This window comes from Schistocerca americana, chromosome 1 (genome assembly GCF_021461395.2).
Source record: "Schistocerca americana isolate TAMUIC-IGC-003095 chromosome 1, iqSchAmer2.1, whole genome shotgun sequence".
Classification (NCBI taxonomy): Eukaryota; Metazoa; Arthropoda; class Insecta; order Orthoptera; family Acrididae; genus Schistocerca; species Schistocerca americana.
In genome coordinates, this window is record NC_060119.1 from 724,115,713 (window position 1) to 724,132,078 (window position 16,366).

Genomic DNA, 16,366 nt, shown 5'->3' on the forward strand with positions numbered 1-16,366 from the left:
TATTAAGCTCTCTCTCTCTCTCTCTCTCTCTCTCTCTCTCTCTCTCTCTCTCTCTATCTATCTATCTATCTATCTATCTCTCTGACTTGTGTATAACCAACAGGCACCTTTCCCAAGTTATGCTGCCTGCCCCATCATTAGTTTTCTCTCATGTCTCCAACTAAATAGAGATGAAAGTCAGACAGTCTGTCATGGAATATTTAACATTGGCAAAGCAAGTAAAAGGAAATATTTCAAATAATAATAATGTAAGAAATCAAAAAGTATTCATTTGGTAGTTGTAATGGCATATTATGCAGTGAGATTTATAATATTTTAGAAAATTATATTACACAGAAATATAGATGTAAAAGGAAGAGAGAGAAGTGCACCAGAATGAAAATGTTGTCTTTTTGGAGAAAAGGAGAGTATTTGTCACACTTGTGTACTATTATTTTATGGTAACTGTAGATTGTGGAATATAAGATGAAATGATTACTGTATTTTTCGGACTGCAAGACATACATTTTTCTTTGAAAAATTTCCTCCAAAATTAAGGTGTGTCTTCTACTAGAAATTAATATAAAAAGTCCAGTGTTTGATTTAAAATTCCCACCAGTCTTAAAAATAGCCATATACTTGATGCTGCAGGAAACATTCCTCTATCTGGCAAAATTGGATTCAACTGGCAACACCAGGTCACTGATGCGACGAACATGAGTTGTTGTAGGGATTGAAAAGTTTGCTAACACTGCCTACTTCCTGACCCGCCATCATAAACCCAGAACACTATCTAGCCTATCGTGCGTCAGTGCAGTCTACAGTGCCAGGAAATTTGAACTGAAAGTGATTTGTATTATTGATAATAGTGCAATATTTTCATTAGTCACTAGTTTTGTAATGGAAAAAGTAAGAGGTCTTCATATGATGCAGGCTATAAATTAAAAGTAATAGTGTAGACATAACAACATGCAAACAGAGCAGCTGAGCTGCATTTGGCCTCCAGCAACAGAAAAAACCATTTGTGAATTGCAGGCCAGTAAAGAAAAACTGAAAAAAAAAAAAAACAGTAAGGAAGACGAAATTTGCAAATAGAGGACTGAATGGAAAATGGCCAAAATAGAAAATTATGTACTGAAATGGATTCAAGGACACCATCAAAATGGCGTTGGAATTAATACAGCAATGATTCTAATACACACTTGTAAGGTAGTGCTAAAGTGGAACTTAGTCTGTTAAGGGTGGAGTTGGTTGGTGCTTTAGGTTTATGAAGCATCATGGAGTTAACATGCGAACCAAAATCAAAATACCTCAGAAAGTGCCACAAGAGTATGAGAGAAAATATTATCTTTCCATCACTTTATTATTCAACATTGAAAGAAAACGAGTGTGGAACTAAGCCAAATAGTGAATATGAACAAAACTCCTCAGACATTTGATGCGCCGAGTGACACAACTGTTGCTATGAAAGGTGCTAAAACTGTATCTATTAAAACAGATGATCATGAAAAAATACTCTACAGTGCTGTCCTTTTATGGTGTGCTGACAGTACTAAACTTAATCCAGTGTTCATTTTCAAGAGCGAAACAATGTCAAAACCTAAAATACTGTCAGGTGGTGTTGTTCACATATACGACTAGGGTTGGATAGACAAGACAGGTATAAAATTATAGATTAACAGTGCATGGGAGTGAAAGAAAGGTGCCTTATTGAAGAGGACCTCTCTTTTGTACTAGGTTAGCTTTAGTAGTCATTTGAAAAACTCCATGAAAGAGAAATTGAGATGGGGAAATACAGTGAATGCTGTTATTCTGGGAGGATTTACTTCACAACTGCAGTCTCTTGATGTATCGATAAATAAACCACTTAAAGTGTGTATGAGAGAGGAATAGAACAAATGGATGATGAATGAAACCCAACATGAATTCATGCCAAAGGGATCTTTAAAATGACCTGCAAAGCAACAAAAATGTAAGGAAAGACAGATTGCTACTTGCCATAAAGAAGACATGTCAAGTTGCTGCCAGGCACAATTAAGACACCCACATAAAGCTTTTGATTGGTCTGTGTCAGTAAAGAGAGACACGCACATCATTCACACACACAAGCAAGCGCACTCACACAAACATGACCGCCACCTCCAGCATCTTGGGCCAGAATGCAACTATCGTGTGGGATGCATGCAGCAGCCTGAAGGGGTTTGGGAAGTGGAAGGGATAGCAGTGTACGAGTGGGATGAAAGCTGTCTGGTGGAGTGAGTAGGGACTAGACAGCCAACAGGCACAGTGGCTGGAGGTTGTGGGGTGGGGAGGTGAGGAAAAAAGGAGCAAAAAAAGGGGAGGAGCTGGGAAAAGCCAAGTGGATGCATTGGCAAAGGGCTGCAAATAAACAGGGTGGGACATGAGAATGGGGAGGTGTTTTGGGAGGCCAGAAAGGTCTCCTCTGGACGGCCCATAAAAAAGATTGGCGTAGGAGGATTCCATGCAGGTGCCCATGGCTGTGTCACAGATTTGTTTATAAACCTTCTCTTCAAATGAGAAGTAGTTGTGGGATAGGAAAAAATTAGTTATTTGTATGAGGAATGAGGTAGTGGGTTTGGACTCTGAAGGATGTTGTGGAATGTAGTGTTCAATAGCGGCAACACTATGGGTGTGAGGTATGTTGGTGTATAGGAAGGTAGCATCAACAGTGACAAGTAGAATCCAGGAGGTAAAGGCGTGGGGATGGTGGAGAGTTGGTGAAGGAAGTGGTTGGTGCCTTCGATGTGGGACACTGGATTACATGCAATTAGTTGGAAGTGTTGATAGTGTTGATGAGTGAGGACCGAAACTCTTTCAGTGGGTGCACAATAGCCAGCTGCAATGGGGTGTCCAGGAATGTTGTTTTTGTTGATTTTGGGGAGCATATAGAAGGTCAGTATTTGGGGTGTCATAGGGATGAGGAGGGAAATGGGTTCAGGGGAGATGTTCTGGGAAGGGTCTAAAGCTTTAAGCAGGGATTGCAGTTTGTGTTGGATTTCTGGGGTGGGAGTTTATAGGTGTGCTGAGCTTGTGAGTTATTGATTGCATTTGATATTTAGAAAATTAAGGTTGCCAAATGATCTAGCAGGCAAAGAGAGAAGTGTTTTATCACCTTTTTAAGATTTTGTATGATCTATCACTTACTTCTTAAATTGTTGGATTGTGGATTTTAATGTACTGACAGGGCAACTGGATATACCAGGGCTTTTGTAAGTGATCAGTCGGACACACTATCGTAATTTGTTACTTTGGCCTTCTGTTAATCTATACAGCTTTGGTCTCCTCTCTCAAATCCCTAGGTAGCCAGAGGATTCGATGATCTCCTGTCACTCATTGTTAAGTGAACATTGGGCAGTGGTGTTTTATCTGCTTTGTTACCTTTTTTAATTTTCATATATAGGAAGAGCTGAGGGTGGTTTCCATCTGGACCAGCATTGCTTCTAATTGTTCTGCATCTTCACTTAACACTGCAATATCAACAGCAAATCTCAGCATGTCTTATTTTCATACCATGAATTTGAATGCCTCCTATGTCTCATCTCTCCCTAGCTTCATCTGTTGCCCCCTGAATGTAACTATTGAACAGGACAGGAGAGATTGAGCAGCCCTGTTGTACACCCTGCTTAATAGTAGCTTCTTCTTGATGTTCGCCACACCTTATTAAAATGTCCTCTTCTCTGTATGGTCTCTACAGGACTTTTCTGTCCTTATACTTGATGCCAATCTCTCTCAGCATCTTAAAAAGTTGTTGCCAGTCTACCATGTTGAATGTCTTTTCTAAGACAAAGAAGGCAATATATGTGTCTTGACCCTTCTTTAATCTTTTCTCAAGAATTGATCATAAACTGAGTATTGATTCTTGTGTGCGTACACCTTTTCTCAAGCCAAATTGTTCGACTGTAATCATTGCATCTATGTTGCCTTCTATCCAGTGTATAATGCTAGAGGTCAAGATCTTTGAGGTGTTTGTTACCATCCTATCTTGTTCACATCTGTTTACAGATGCTTTCTTTCGCATTGGCACTGTCTCACAGTTTTTAAAGTCTGTTGGGAGCTCCATGGTTTCGTATATAAATTGTATGAGATGAAACAGTTCTTCATATAGCTGTTCTTGAGTAGCGTTGATGAGTTCTGGTGGTACAACATCAACTGCAGTAGCTTTCCTAGGTTTTAGGTGCCTGACTGAAAGGTTGAGCTCATCACACAAGATATAGTCTTCCTCTTCTTCTGGGTCAATTTCCTCAATGTTCTCTAGTTCCAGGACATGATTATTTTCTGCATACGATTTTTCAAGGTATTATTTCCACCTTTCTACTATGTCTTTCTGCTCATATAATAATAATCTATCTTCATTTTGGATTTTACTGTATTTTATTTGTCTGCTTCCAAAGAACTGTGTAATTGATTTATAGGCAGATTGTGGCTTTCCTACCTTGATCATTTCATTCGTTTCTTTGCATTGGTCCTCCAAGAATTGTTGTATAGCCTTTTTCAACTCCAGATTGATTTCATTCCTCAATGCCCTTATGTTGCATTTGTCCTTCCTCAGTGTTGTCTTTTTTCAGGTTACATCTTAAATTTATTTTTGCTATTATGTTTTATCATCTGTCTCCCTACTACTTCGTTTGCTACTCATAGCATATAGCTTTTGAAGGACTCCCATCTTTCTTCAACATTTCTGGTGTTGTTAATAACTGTAACCATGTTTGTTTGTTATTAGTATGTCAACATAAACATATTATCCTTTATTTTGTTCTGATTGCATTTCTTACAGTTCATTTCAACAGGTTTCTGAATTTCAGATCACATTCTCCTGTCACTGCATTATGGACACTGTCAATGTTTGAGCCTGGGTAGCTTCTACAGTCTCTTACTTGGTTGTGGAACCTTTGTCTAACTAGAATGAAGTCAATCTGATGTCTCTCCTATCTCTAGGGGCTTTCCATTTATGCCTTCTCCTTGGACCATGTTTACAGCACCTTTTATCTCATTGTACATTCTTTCCATTTCATCATCATAGGTTGATGTCAGCATGGACACTTAGATTATCACTGTCTTGTGCAGTTTTGTGTCCAGTCGTACAAGTGGTACTCTTCCGCCTATTTGTAGGTTATCAACCACTCGACATCTGAGATCCTTGGAAAGGACCAGTGCTACCCCTCCTCCTCTCAGTCGTTCCTTTGCACAGCCCTTGTGTATAACCTGTAGTCACTACTCGAGAAGTCTCCAATGTCTGGCCATCTCAACTCTTGCATTCCTAGTATTTCAGTTCTCATTCTTATCATTTCCAGCTTGAGGTTCTGTAGCTTGCTGCGCCTCAGGAGTGTCCGGACATTACATGTTGCAATTCATTTTCTTGTATTCTTCATAACATTTATTTTATTGGAAGCACAGACTTCTGCAGTCCTCTCCCGGAGATCCGAATGGGGTACTATTTCAGAATCTTTTAAAAAAGCATGTGTCACATTCATTTCTTAAATGAAACAAAACTGCTGTTTCTTGGGATATCCTGCAGGTGTTTAATGTGATGGTTTCCCCTAGCCTTCCACATCCTATAGCATTGGCTTGTGAAAAGTTATTCCGTATTTAGGAGAATGTCCTTCCTAAGGCTAGAGAGTGCCCTACATCTCTACTGGCTCATCCACCCACCAAAGTGACCATTGGCACTTGGGAGAGTGAGTTCCTTATCCCAGAAGTCATTTGGTCCTTGTGCTCATTAGCTGTTTGTATCAGATGTTTCCCTCTCCACTACGGGGAGGTGAGCATCAGGATTTTTCCTTCATTTAGACTAGGACCAAGATGGTACTTCCTAGTCTCTCCAGTAGTTTAGGGGAGGATTAATGTAGTTATCAACCTGTAAAGGTACTCAAGAATTAATTTGCAAGTCACATTGTGTCATTCTGTTACATAACATGTGTCTTCTGTTTGATATTTTGTAGCTGTCTGAATTATGTGTTACTAAACAAATATTGCTGTCAGCTCAGTATCATATGCTAAGTGAGCCAATTCAGGCTGTATTAGATGTTCCCATCTCTTGCCTAACATAATCTCTACTACTTCTGCAATAAAACAAATTGGCAGAATCACAAAAGTGCATGTTGGGAAGTATGGGCTGTTTGATAATAAATGATATCCTGTATTTAGTAATAAATCCATTGTTACCTTAAATGTGTTGCAAATTTGATGAGTCATTGTTTTTATCTCCAAGAGTTATGTTTACATAGTTAATGAATCGTAATAATATTTGATATGTTGTAGTCAATGTTACGGTTTCATTTGTTATCTGGCTGTTAATTTGCCAGTCTTCTAATCATTTTTTGTTGCTCATTTTGTGCATTAATAGGCTCTTATTAATAAATAAGATTTTATGTCCAATACTGAATATTTTTACGCAAATATGACTTAAAAATGGAAAATGTTACTATTGTTTGCAGACAAATAAAAAAAATTTTAGAAGACACTTCACCGCCAGCACCTGGGGAAGAAAAGTTAGCAGCACTGACAGCAGGAGAACGTACGCATTGGTCAAAAACACGAAAAGAATTCTTTTTCAAGGGAACTAACAGACAATCTTTAGATGCCATTGAAAGGGCTGCCTTTGTTGTTGCTCTTGATGATATTCCATATGAATATGATGAGGTAAGCTGATTAATTGTGAAATATAGTTATACACAGTAGATTGTATATACTAGAATACAGTAACAAAGATGCGGGAATCATCGTGGCTCAGTTTCTGATTGGGTTGACAGAGAAAGGATGTTAGTTAGAGTGAATGACACTCATTTGAGACAAACTGACTGTACATACAAAAAGTCACACTACCTGTAGGTGCTCCAGAATATTCAGATCTACATTCCGCAAGCCACCTTACAATATGTGGTGAAGGGTACATTGTGTACTACTGTCACTTCCCCCATTTCCTGTTCCAATTGCAAATGATTTGTGGGACCAATGATTGTTGGTAAGCTTCCTTATGAGTTCATATCTCTCTAATTTTTTATTCGTGGAATTTTCTTGAGCTATACATAGGAGGAAGCAATACATTGATTGACTCTCGTAGGATCAAGTGCTCTTGGAATTTTAACAGTAAACCACATTATGATGCAGAATGCCTTCTCCAGGAACCAGTTATACAACAGTCTTTCATACACTAGCACCATGTGAGAGGTAAAGTTTTTTATATCAAGAAGTCCTGTGATATTACTTGCAGGCACAGTATGCTCAGACAACTCACAAATAGAGCTCTCAAGGATGTTTTCCCCCAATTGTATGCTCCTTCCCCAAATCATGCTACTTTAAATATGGAAACGGTGATGACCTCTTAGATCACTTTGAACAAGAGAATGGTGTTATCCAAGACAGTGTTTTAAGTGTGACTGTATTCTTTGTTTCTGGACAACTTCTCTATATTTTTTTCCTCGTAAAGCCTAGCAATGGCAACTCATCAGCTGCAGGTCACGATAAAAAGTTTGGAGGAACAGACAGAGAAGAGAGATTTTAATTTATCAACCATGTAGACTGTGTCTGAGTCTTTCTTAACTGTTTACGTTTCTTTTGTAACTCACTTGAGTTGAGGATGTAGGGCTTAATTCTCAATTTTAAAGAAACAGCGAGGTTTTTGTGGGCCTCACATTTAGTTATAAGCTTACCTGGTTACCGTACAATAGGGACTTGAAAGCTTGCTACCTAAAATCCCTTAATAGTTTAAAACACACCGCTGAAAAAAAACTACTGCACCTGGAAAGACTATGTTGATTTTGATGTGATGGCAGCATATGCCACCTGGAGGATAGTAGATGCACTGAGAATGGTTTTAACATCATCTACCAACAGATAGCATAGTGGCCTGGTTCCCAGAACGCTATCTATGTCTACCTTATAATAGGGCATGCTTTCAGCCAGAAGGCTCAGTGTGGTGCAAACATGTGAAGCAAGCAGTAAACCATACAACAGAGGCACTCTCATGCTTCCTGAATGTCCATGCAGTACAGACACACGCCACGTACATCAAATTGTAAGGGCAGCAGTGGCAGCATTAACAGCTGCCACAGCACAGATAAGAGGGCTTGTGAGCCCAGACATGTCATACAAACTGTTGTGAACCATTTATTAGAGTGGGACTAAGAGCGCACACATCTCTAGCCCATCTTCCACTCATGTCAAAGCATCAACCTCTGTGGCTTAACTGGTGCAGTCAGAGGATCACTTGCAAGATGGAATGGCACACGGTGGTCTTCAGCGATGAAAGCAGGTTCTGCCAACACTCAAGTGACCATCGTTTGCATGTACAAGGACTACCCAAAAAAAAAGGAAAAAGAAAACACAATAACATTGCAATGGGTGGAGCTTGTGTAGAATGCATTTCTGCCACTAGGAGTGTATACCGCAACTCATTGCCAGTTCAGTGGCACCTGTGTTGTCGACCTCACTTGTTCTGTTCATCTGCAGTGATTATTTTTGCTAGTGGTGTTTTGTTCTCGTTTTTTTTTTTTTTTTTATGGTAAGTTCAAGTGAACAGCACGCAGCTGTGAAATTTTGTTTTCTACTCTCTAAAAATGCTGCTGAAAGTGTTTTAATGTTGGAAACAGCTTACCAAGATGATGCTATGGGGAAAATTCAAGTGTACGAGTGGTTGCTGTATTTAGAAATAGCGACTTGTCGATTGATGACAAACTTCATTCTGGACGCCCATCAACTGCCCGAATGGACAAAAATATTGAAAAAAATTGAGAGCTCGTGCTCACAGACCATCTGATCAACTGTTAGAGATTAGTGGCTATCTTGGAGCTCAGTTCAGCAAATTTTAACAGAAGATTTCGGAATGAAGTGGCTAGTTGCCAAGTTTGTTCCTCAGGTTCTGACTGACAATCAAAAGGAAAGCTGAGTTGAAACATTATGTTTTGAAACAACACCTTGAAACTGATCCAGATTTTCTATCAAAGGTCATTCATTACTGGTGATGGGTCATGGTGCTGTGGTTATGAGCCAGAAACAAAGCAACAGTGAAGCCAGTGCAACATGTCCTCTCCACTGTACTGTGTCCAAAAAAATGTCTTGAAGTCAAATCAAACATCAAAGCAATGCTGATTTTCTTTTTTGATGCCAAGGACTTAGTTCATTCAGAGTTTGTTCCCCTAGGTCAGACCAGCAATCAAACCTTTCATTTGGCAGTTTTAAAAAGATTGTGCAACAGTGTTAATTAAAAACGGCCTGGTGCCAGACAGGAGACTTGTTCTTCCATCATGACAATACATCTGCACACAGCCATCTCTGTTAGTTTTCGGCTAAAAATGACATAGTTCCCCTGTTCCACGCACCTTACTCATCTGACCTTGTTCCGTGTGACTTTTTCTTATTTCCACACATGAAAAGGGGTATTAAAGGACACTGATTTGATAACACTGAAGAAGTCAAGTAAAGAATGAGGGAGAAGCTTTCAGCCATTTCTAAACATGACTGCAAAAAAATGTCAAACAGTGGAAGTGCAGGCTGGACAAATGTATTAGCTGTAATGCAGAGTATTTTGAAGGGGATAAGGTTGTTTTGTAAACAATTTGAAAATATATAGTTTTTTTTTCGGTAAGCCCTCATAGACCTGGTGAGTGCTGCTTGTAGAGTGCATTCATCCAAGACAACATTGACCCCATCTGCAGTCCTTATAGTCTGGGGTGTGGTAAGTTACAATTCTTCATGTTTGGTGTTTCAGGAGGGTACACTGATCAGTGCTCAGTATGTGCAGAATGTTGTTAGACCCATTCTTTTGCTGATCATGTGTTGTTCCAAAAGGATAATGGTTGCCCACACACTGTCCGTGAAACCCAATGTGCTCTGCAAGATGTGCAGCAACTTCCCTGGTGAGCACAATCTCTGGACTTGTCTCCAGTTGAGTGGGTGTGAGATATGATGGGATGAGGAGTGACTTGTGTGACTCATGAATGAACAGCTCTTACAGAACTATGTGAACATGTCAAGCAGGTGTGGCATAACTACCCCAGGATTATATTCACTATCAGTATGATTGACTGGATGCCAGTGTCAGTTCCTGCATTGCGTGTGTAGATGCTACAGCACACACTGATATGGGTGTTTCAGCATGGGTTAATACCTGGTACCTCAGAGCCCCTTGTGCTATTGACCTGTGAATGTAATAATTTCATGTACTCCATCTGCACTGTTGCAACAAAACTGAGTGAATTGGAAAGCTCTACAATGGTGTACTAATTTTTTTTTTCAGCAATGTAGATTAGCCATAGTTCATGGGGAGCTACTACCCTATTTCATAGGGAGCAGACCGCACTTTATTGCTCCAATTTTACAGAGCCGTTGTGCAAATTCAGCTTGATTATGCATGCACTTTGTATGGTTCTGTAAGACCTTCTTGTATAAAAATGGTGGATATGGTGCACCATGAAAAAATGAAGTTGGACATTGGTGCCTTTAGAAACAGCCCCATACAAAGTCTCTGTGATGAGGCTAGTGAGCTGCTGCTTCATATCAGATGGCAACTCCTCATGGAATGATAAGCAAAAGCAATCATTGATTGGCGGCTCCACGGAGTGCTGTGTCACAACGACCCTATATGTTAAATTAAAAGGAAGGTCAGCGTTGGCCGTAATATTGATGTTTTATTGATATCAGAATCGATTTTCGATCACGTAGTGATCATCTTCAGTGCTGTGGTGTACAAATTAAACTCAGACACTGGTATCAAGTTATCAATAACTCATTGTGATCGCTTCTCAGTTTTGGTTATTGATAACTTGATACCAGTGTCTGAGTTTAATTTGTACACCACAGCACTGAAGATGATCACTATGCTATCGAAAATCGATTCTGATATCAATAAAACATCAATATTACGGCCATGTAATCTTCAAACTTTGCTGCACCTACTGTGTCGCATTCTACGTGGGCGTGACTAACAAGCTGTCTGCCTACATCAGTGGCCATCATCAAACTGGCCAAGAGACAGCTGGACAACCCAGTTGCTGAACATGCCACCCAACACAATGTGCTTCACTTTAATGACTGCTTCACAGCATGTGCCATTTGGATTCTTCCTACCAGCACCAGCTCTTCTGAATTGTGCAACATATTCTTTGTTATTGTAACCCCTCTGGCCTCAGCCTCCATTAGATCCTGTTCTCCACCAGCCTATATGCTTCTTTGTCTCCCCCCTCTTTCCCTATGCTGCCACCAGCAGCCCTATTTGACCCCCAACATCCTTGCACACTTCCACTGGAAACATTAGCATCTTCCCCCCATTCCTCTCCCCCTTCCTGCCCCATGCCACTTGCACATCACCTACCCCAACAGATTGCTGCTTATGTCAGACACACTCACAGTCAGCCCGCTAGTGGCCAGAGACAGTAGCCATGTGCGTGTAAGTTGTTGTGTGAATGTGTGAGAGTTCTACTTCTGACGGAAGATTTGTGAGGTAACAGGCATATTAAAAACTAGTAACTTACAACTGTGTAGTTGGAAAGATGTTTCTTACCGATTAAAATAAAGGCATACTATTCAGTAGTCCTACAGATTTTGTGTATCCCTGCATATTTATTCTGTAGATTGTGTGCTGTAGACATTCAAACTGTTGAGTCTGTGATGTTTTGGGTGGAAGTACACCGAACCGTATTTATGCATGACGAGAACTGTTGTCTTCAAAAATATTTACATATAGATATGGGAAAGTTAGTGTAATTAAAGCTACTCAGATTTATCATTGTTATCTAATGTTTCTAAGAAACTTTGATGACAGCAACAAAAATAATCAAAAACTATGGTGTTTTAATCTCTTGCAGAAAGATCCTAGCAAACTAGACAAATTTGGACACATACTACTTCATGGAAAAGGCTATGATCGCTGGTTCGATAAGTCTTTTACCCTTTGTGTTGGATCTAATGGTCGTGTAAGTGTTATTACTTGTTTAATAAGTTTTTTATTAGTAATATTTGGTTTAAATGTTTGTGCAATACTCTTAATAATGCAAATACGTAGAAATTTTCTGAACTGTATTTACAATTTCATGCATATAGTATTTCAAATGTGAATGTAATATATGTGTGTGATGTGTACATCCATTACATGTTGTTTACTTTTCTCTTTCAGATTGGTTTCAATGCAGAACATTCTTGGTGAGTAGCATGAACAAAGAGTCCAATTTTCTTGATACTTTTTAAATCTGTGTACTGGTATTTTACAATAACAATAATAATAATAATAATAATAATAATACATCAACACAATACAGCTACATCCAAACATATATATACAACTACAGAAATCTGTAATTATTGATACATGTTCAATTACCCGAAAGTTCCTAAATGCAATGTAACATATATCGACAGTTAAAAGGAAGTCATGCTTGATCAAGATCTGCGTCACTTTCCATTTTTAACCAGACATAATGTCTGAGAAAGGAAAGAAAGAAATAATAATAATAATAATAATCATATAAAGTTTACAAGCATTCTTCAAAAGTGATTGGAGCAGTGTTGCAAAGCAGTTTGGAACTTGATTCTCTCTCCAGTTTTTCTGATTTCTGTAAATCAATTAAAGCAAATGCTGGGATAGTACCTTTGAAATATACAAGGTCAGTTTTCTTCTCCATCCTAGTCCGGTATGAATTTGTGATTCATCTTTAATGATCTTTTCATCAATGTGTATGTTAAACACTTATCTTTCTCCCTTCCTTTTATAAAATGAAGAGTTCAACGATATAAAGATGAATTGTTATATCCAAAGCCAGTTAAAGCCTAAATAAAAAATTATCTGTGGAACTTGTATTTTGACACCACACTTACCCACTGTTTATTAAACGGTAGGTTTTTCTGCGCTATTCATCTCATATTTTTGGAACTGTTTAAGATATATTTCTCTTTGACCCTGATGTATTGTAAGAAAGTCCTCACTAAAGGATGTATAGTCTTCTTCCATAGCGTTGTTAGAGAGATATCGGTATCAATATCACATTTTCAGATGGAACTATGGTAATTCCTACTGTTAATATTGTGTATATGAAAGAGATGAATTGAGTCTTTTTCTCTTTAAAATTCAAAAAGTAGTTTAGGAGTGATCACAATATTTAGAACTTAATATTTATATATTTTGGACATCAAACTTATTGCTGTATTATGTGAAAATTAGTGACCTCACACCTAACTAAGGAAATAAGTCATGTCAGATAAGGCAGAGAATCCCCTCTGACTGAGACAGGGTGAGGTTATTGGAGTTTATCTAATTGGTTCTTTGTTCATTGAAGAAACATTAATAGGCAGCAGATTTGAACAATTTCTTTTTGAAGTGCTACGGCTCTTCTAGATGAAGTACCCCTTGAAACATGTAAATAACTGGTAGCAGCAGGATGGTTGTCCAGCTCATCACTCACTTGTGGCTAGGAAGATGCTCACCTGCTCTTTACTTGTTGTTGAATGGGAAGTGAAGATGGCATCAGTTGGCCTGCATGTTCACCTGATTTGACACCACAGGAATTTTTATCTCTGTATTAGCGTCAAAGATTAATTAAGTCTTCACAGTAGTTATGATGATCCAAGATATTTTTAAACTTTGCATTGTTGCAGTATGTGCAATGCTATCAAAGGAATCTCTTTACTTTGTCTAGAAATCTCAGCACCAGTAACTGCAAATGTTTATAGCAGTAGAAGATGGGCATTTTGAAAACTGTGTGGCATACATGGAATTTTATGAACACTTTATTTTGTGAATTCCATTCCACTGCTGTTCCTGATGTTGTAATTTTACAATATAAGTGTGTGAATAAAATCTTCTCAGGCACTAGTTGTGTCAAGTGGCTGTATATGCATGAGCTTTTGGCCAAATGCTCCTCAAACATTGTCAATTGTTTGCTGTGTGGCTGCTGTCACAATCCTTATATATCCATGGTTCTAACTGTGACATTACTGGTGGTCAGTTCAACATCATATGAGACAATACCACTGTTCTGCAACTACCAAACACACTTAATCCTTGCTGTGCTCAGTTGCAAACTGCCATTTCTAGTGATGATGATAACAGATATTTTAATCAGTGTAGCTTCTTTAGGTAAACCTTTAGATTTCGGTAGGTTTAACTGCTCTTCAGGGTCTTCCAGCCATTGGTGTTATACAACTTCATTTGTTATTAGTTTTTGTGATAAAATAGGTGTCGGTGACTGCAATTTTGTGTCAATTCTCCAATGAGCATTCAGCTAATTCTGATTTCTCCAAATAGGCACCTCTTTTGTGCACACAGTCTGCCTCACATAATGTTATCTGCACTCAAAAGGTATTTTCCGTAAATGCCAATTGTGAGGCCTACAATTTCTTTCACAACTGGATGAATGACTTGATGTTATGTATCTTCAGGAGCCACCTAATCTTCCCTGCCACTGAACCTCAGAAAGGCAAAAATGCAACTTTTTACTCTCCTCCTCTTTAGTGTTCCAGTTGCTGATAGATCTTGAAATTGCTTTCAATATTTGTTTGTTGATGTAGCCATGCATATAGTTCTTGTGCCAAGTTTTAAACATCAGAAATGGCTTCTGCTCAATGAACCAAGAGCAGTTTGCAACTGAGCACACTGTGGAACCCAACCACCATGAGATTGGAGTGGTAGCAGTAAATGTAGGACAGAAACAGATTGAGCGCCAGTGTGTCATAGCCAGTACCATAACAATACAAGGATGAGGGCAGCAACTACACACCAGTCAATTACCACTTGACCATGTTTAGGATCACTCAGACAATAGTCTGTGTCTAAATAAATGCTTGACACAGCAGAAAGCCAGAGAGGATTTTATTGAGTCATATCACCTCAAGACCATATGTCCAGTGTAGGTGTGTATCAAATTAAATTCCTATTATGTAAAGGTTTTTAACTACTGCTACCAGTCACAAAATCTGTTAACTAATGTATTATTTAATTACTGTGCAACATGTTTTGAGGGTATACCTTATCATTAGGCTATATGGTATTACAAAAACAATTTCACAATAGGTTCATGCAGATGTTAAAGTCTTTTCATAAATTCTGTGGTTATCCTGTGGAAGAAGAGAACAATTAGTAAGAGGCAATGTCACTTTGTAAGCTGGAATGATGTTTGCATGAATATGTTTTGTAATTAGCAGTTGATAATATTTGCATTGCAAATGCAAAGTTGCTTAGTGTGTTTGCTAGGTGCTCGTTGTGTGCCTGCCAGCTCATATTTTTATCCAGTAATTTGACTAAATCAAGTTCTTCTATACCTCAGTTGTTGTGAACAATCTTAATCTGCTCACATTTTGTCTGTCTGGTTTGGAATTGCATCATGTGAGTCTTGGATATGTTTAGATGCAACCCATTTAGCTGATGCCAAGTTTCTAAGGTACTGAGGGTGCTGAGACAGATTTGGGAATTTTTTCTGACGCCTGATTTGCAACTAAGGCAGAAGTATCATCTGCAAATAGAACTGGTAACTCATTAATATGGAGCCATGTGGAGTACCTTAATATATTTTCTTCCAGTGGGAATAGTAATTTGTACCATTTAAAGAAATGCTGACTCTTTGTTTTCTGTTTGTTAAGAATGATTTATGCCATTGTAGGTCACTGTCCCTAATGCCATACTTTTCAAATTTCTAAATAACTAATGTGTGGTTCACAGAATCAAATGCCTTTGTGAGGTCACAGAAAATTCCTGCCACTGTATTGCTCTTGCCTAATAATGTACTTATTTTCTCAATGAAGATGTTCACTGCGTCTGTGGTGTTTTTCCCTTCTTGAAAACCAAATATATTGTTTAGAATAATAGAATATTTTGCAATGAAATTTTGGATTTGGGCAACAGCAACTTCATCAAATATTTTAGGTATGACTGGGAGAATTGAGATAGGATGATAATTTCCTATCATCTCTCTTGATCCATTTCTGAAGAAAGGGTTGACATCAGCATGTTTCAGTAACTTTGGGAAACAGTCCTCTTCAAAACACTGATTTATTATTTGAACTAATAGGTTTGCAATTTTGTTGTGTACTGCTTTAATAACTTTGGTGGGTATTCCACCAAATCCTGCAATTTTTTTGTTTTTTAGTGCTATGATTGTGTTTTCTACAGCCTTCATAGAAACTTTCAAAAATTTTGTGAATTTTTCAGACTTCTCATTTAGCCCAAATGGATTTACTTTGTTGTAATAATCTGTTACATTCACATCAGACTTTGCTACATTTATAAAGAGTTCATTAAAGACTCTGGTATTTGAGTAGGACTTCCAAAGTGTTTCCTTCAATGTTAATTTCTGAAATTTCTTGGTTACAGGCTTTAGCACATAACCCAGATTTAATGACTGACTTTGTTTGCATAAGGCAGATGTCAACAGTATCCCTTGCA

General features: G+C 38.3%; 1 protein-coding gene across 3 annotated transcripts in view; it reads left to right on the forward strand.

The window, feature by feature from the left end:
• Positions 1–16,366, forward strand: part of LOC124610394 (carnitine O-palmitoyltransferase 1, liver isoform) — a 172,188-nt gene that overhangs the window by 112,992 nt on the left and 42,830 nt on the right. For all 3 annotated transcript variants that reach the window (XM_047140155.1, XM_047140154.1, XM_047140156.1), the window contains exons 8-10: positions 6,435–6,639; positions 11,802–11,909; positions 12,110–12,135. In XM_047140155.1, coding sequence (XP_046996111.1) covers positions 6,435–6,639; positions 11,802–11,909; positions 12,110–12,135 — 339 coding nt within the window. The remainder of the gene's footprint in view (positions 1–6,434; positions 6,640–11,801; positions 11,910–12,109; positions 12,136–16,366) is intronic.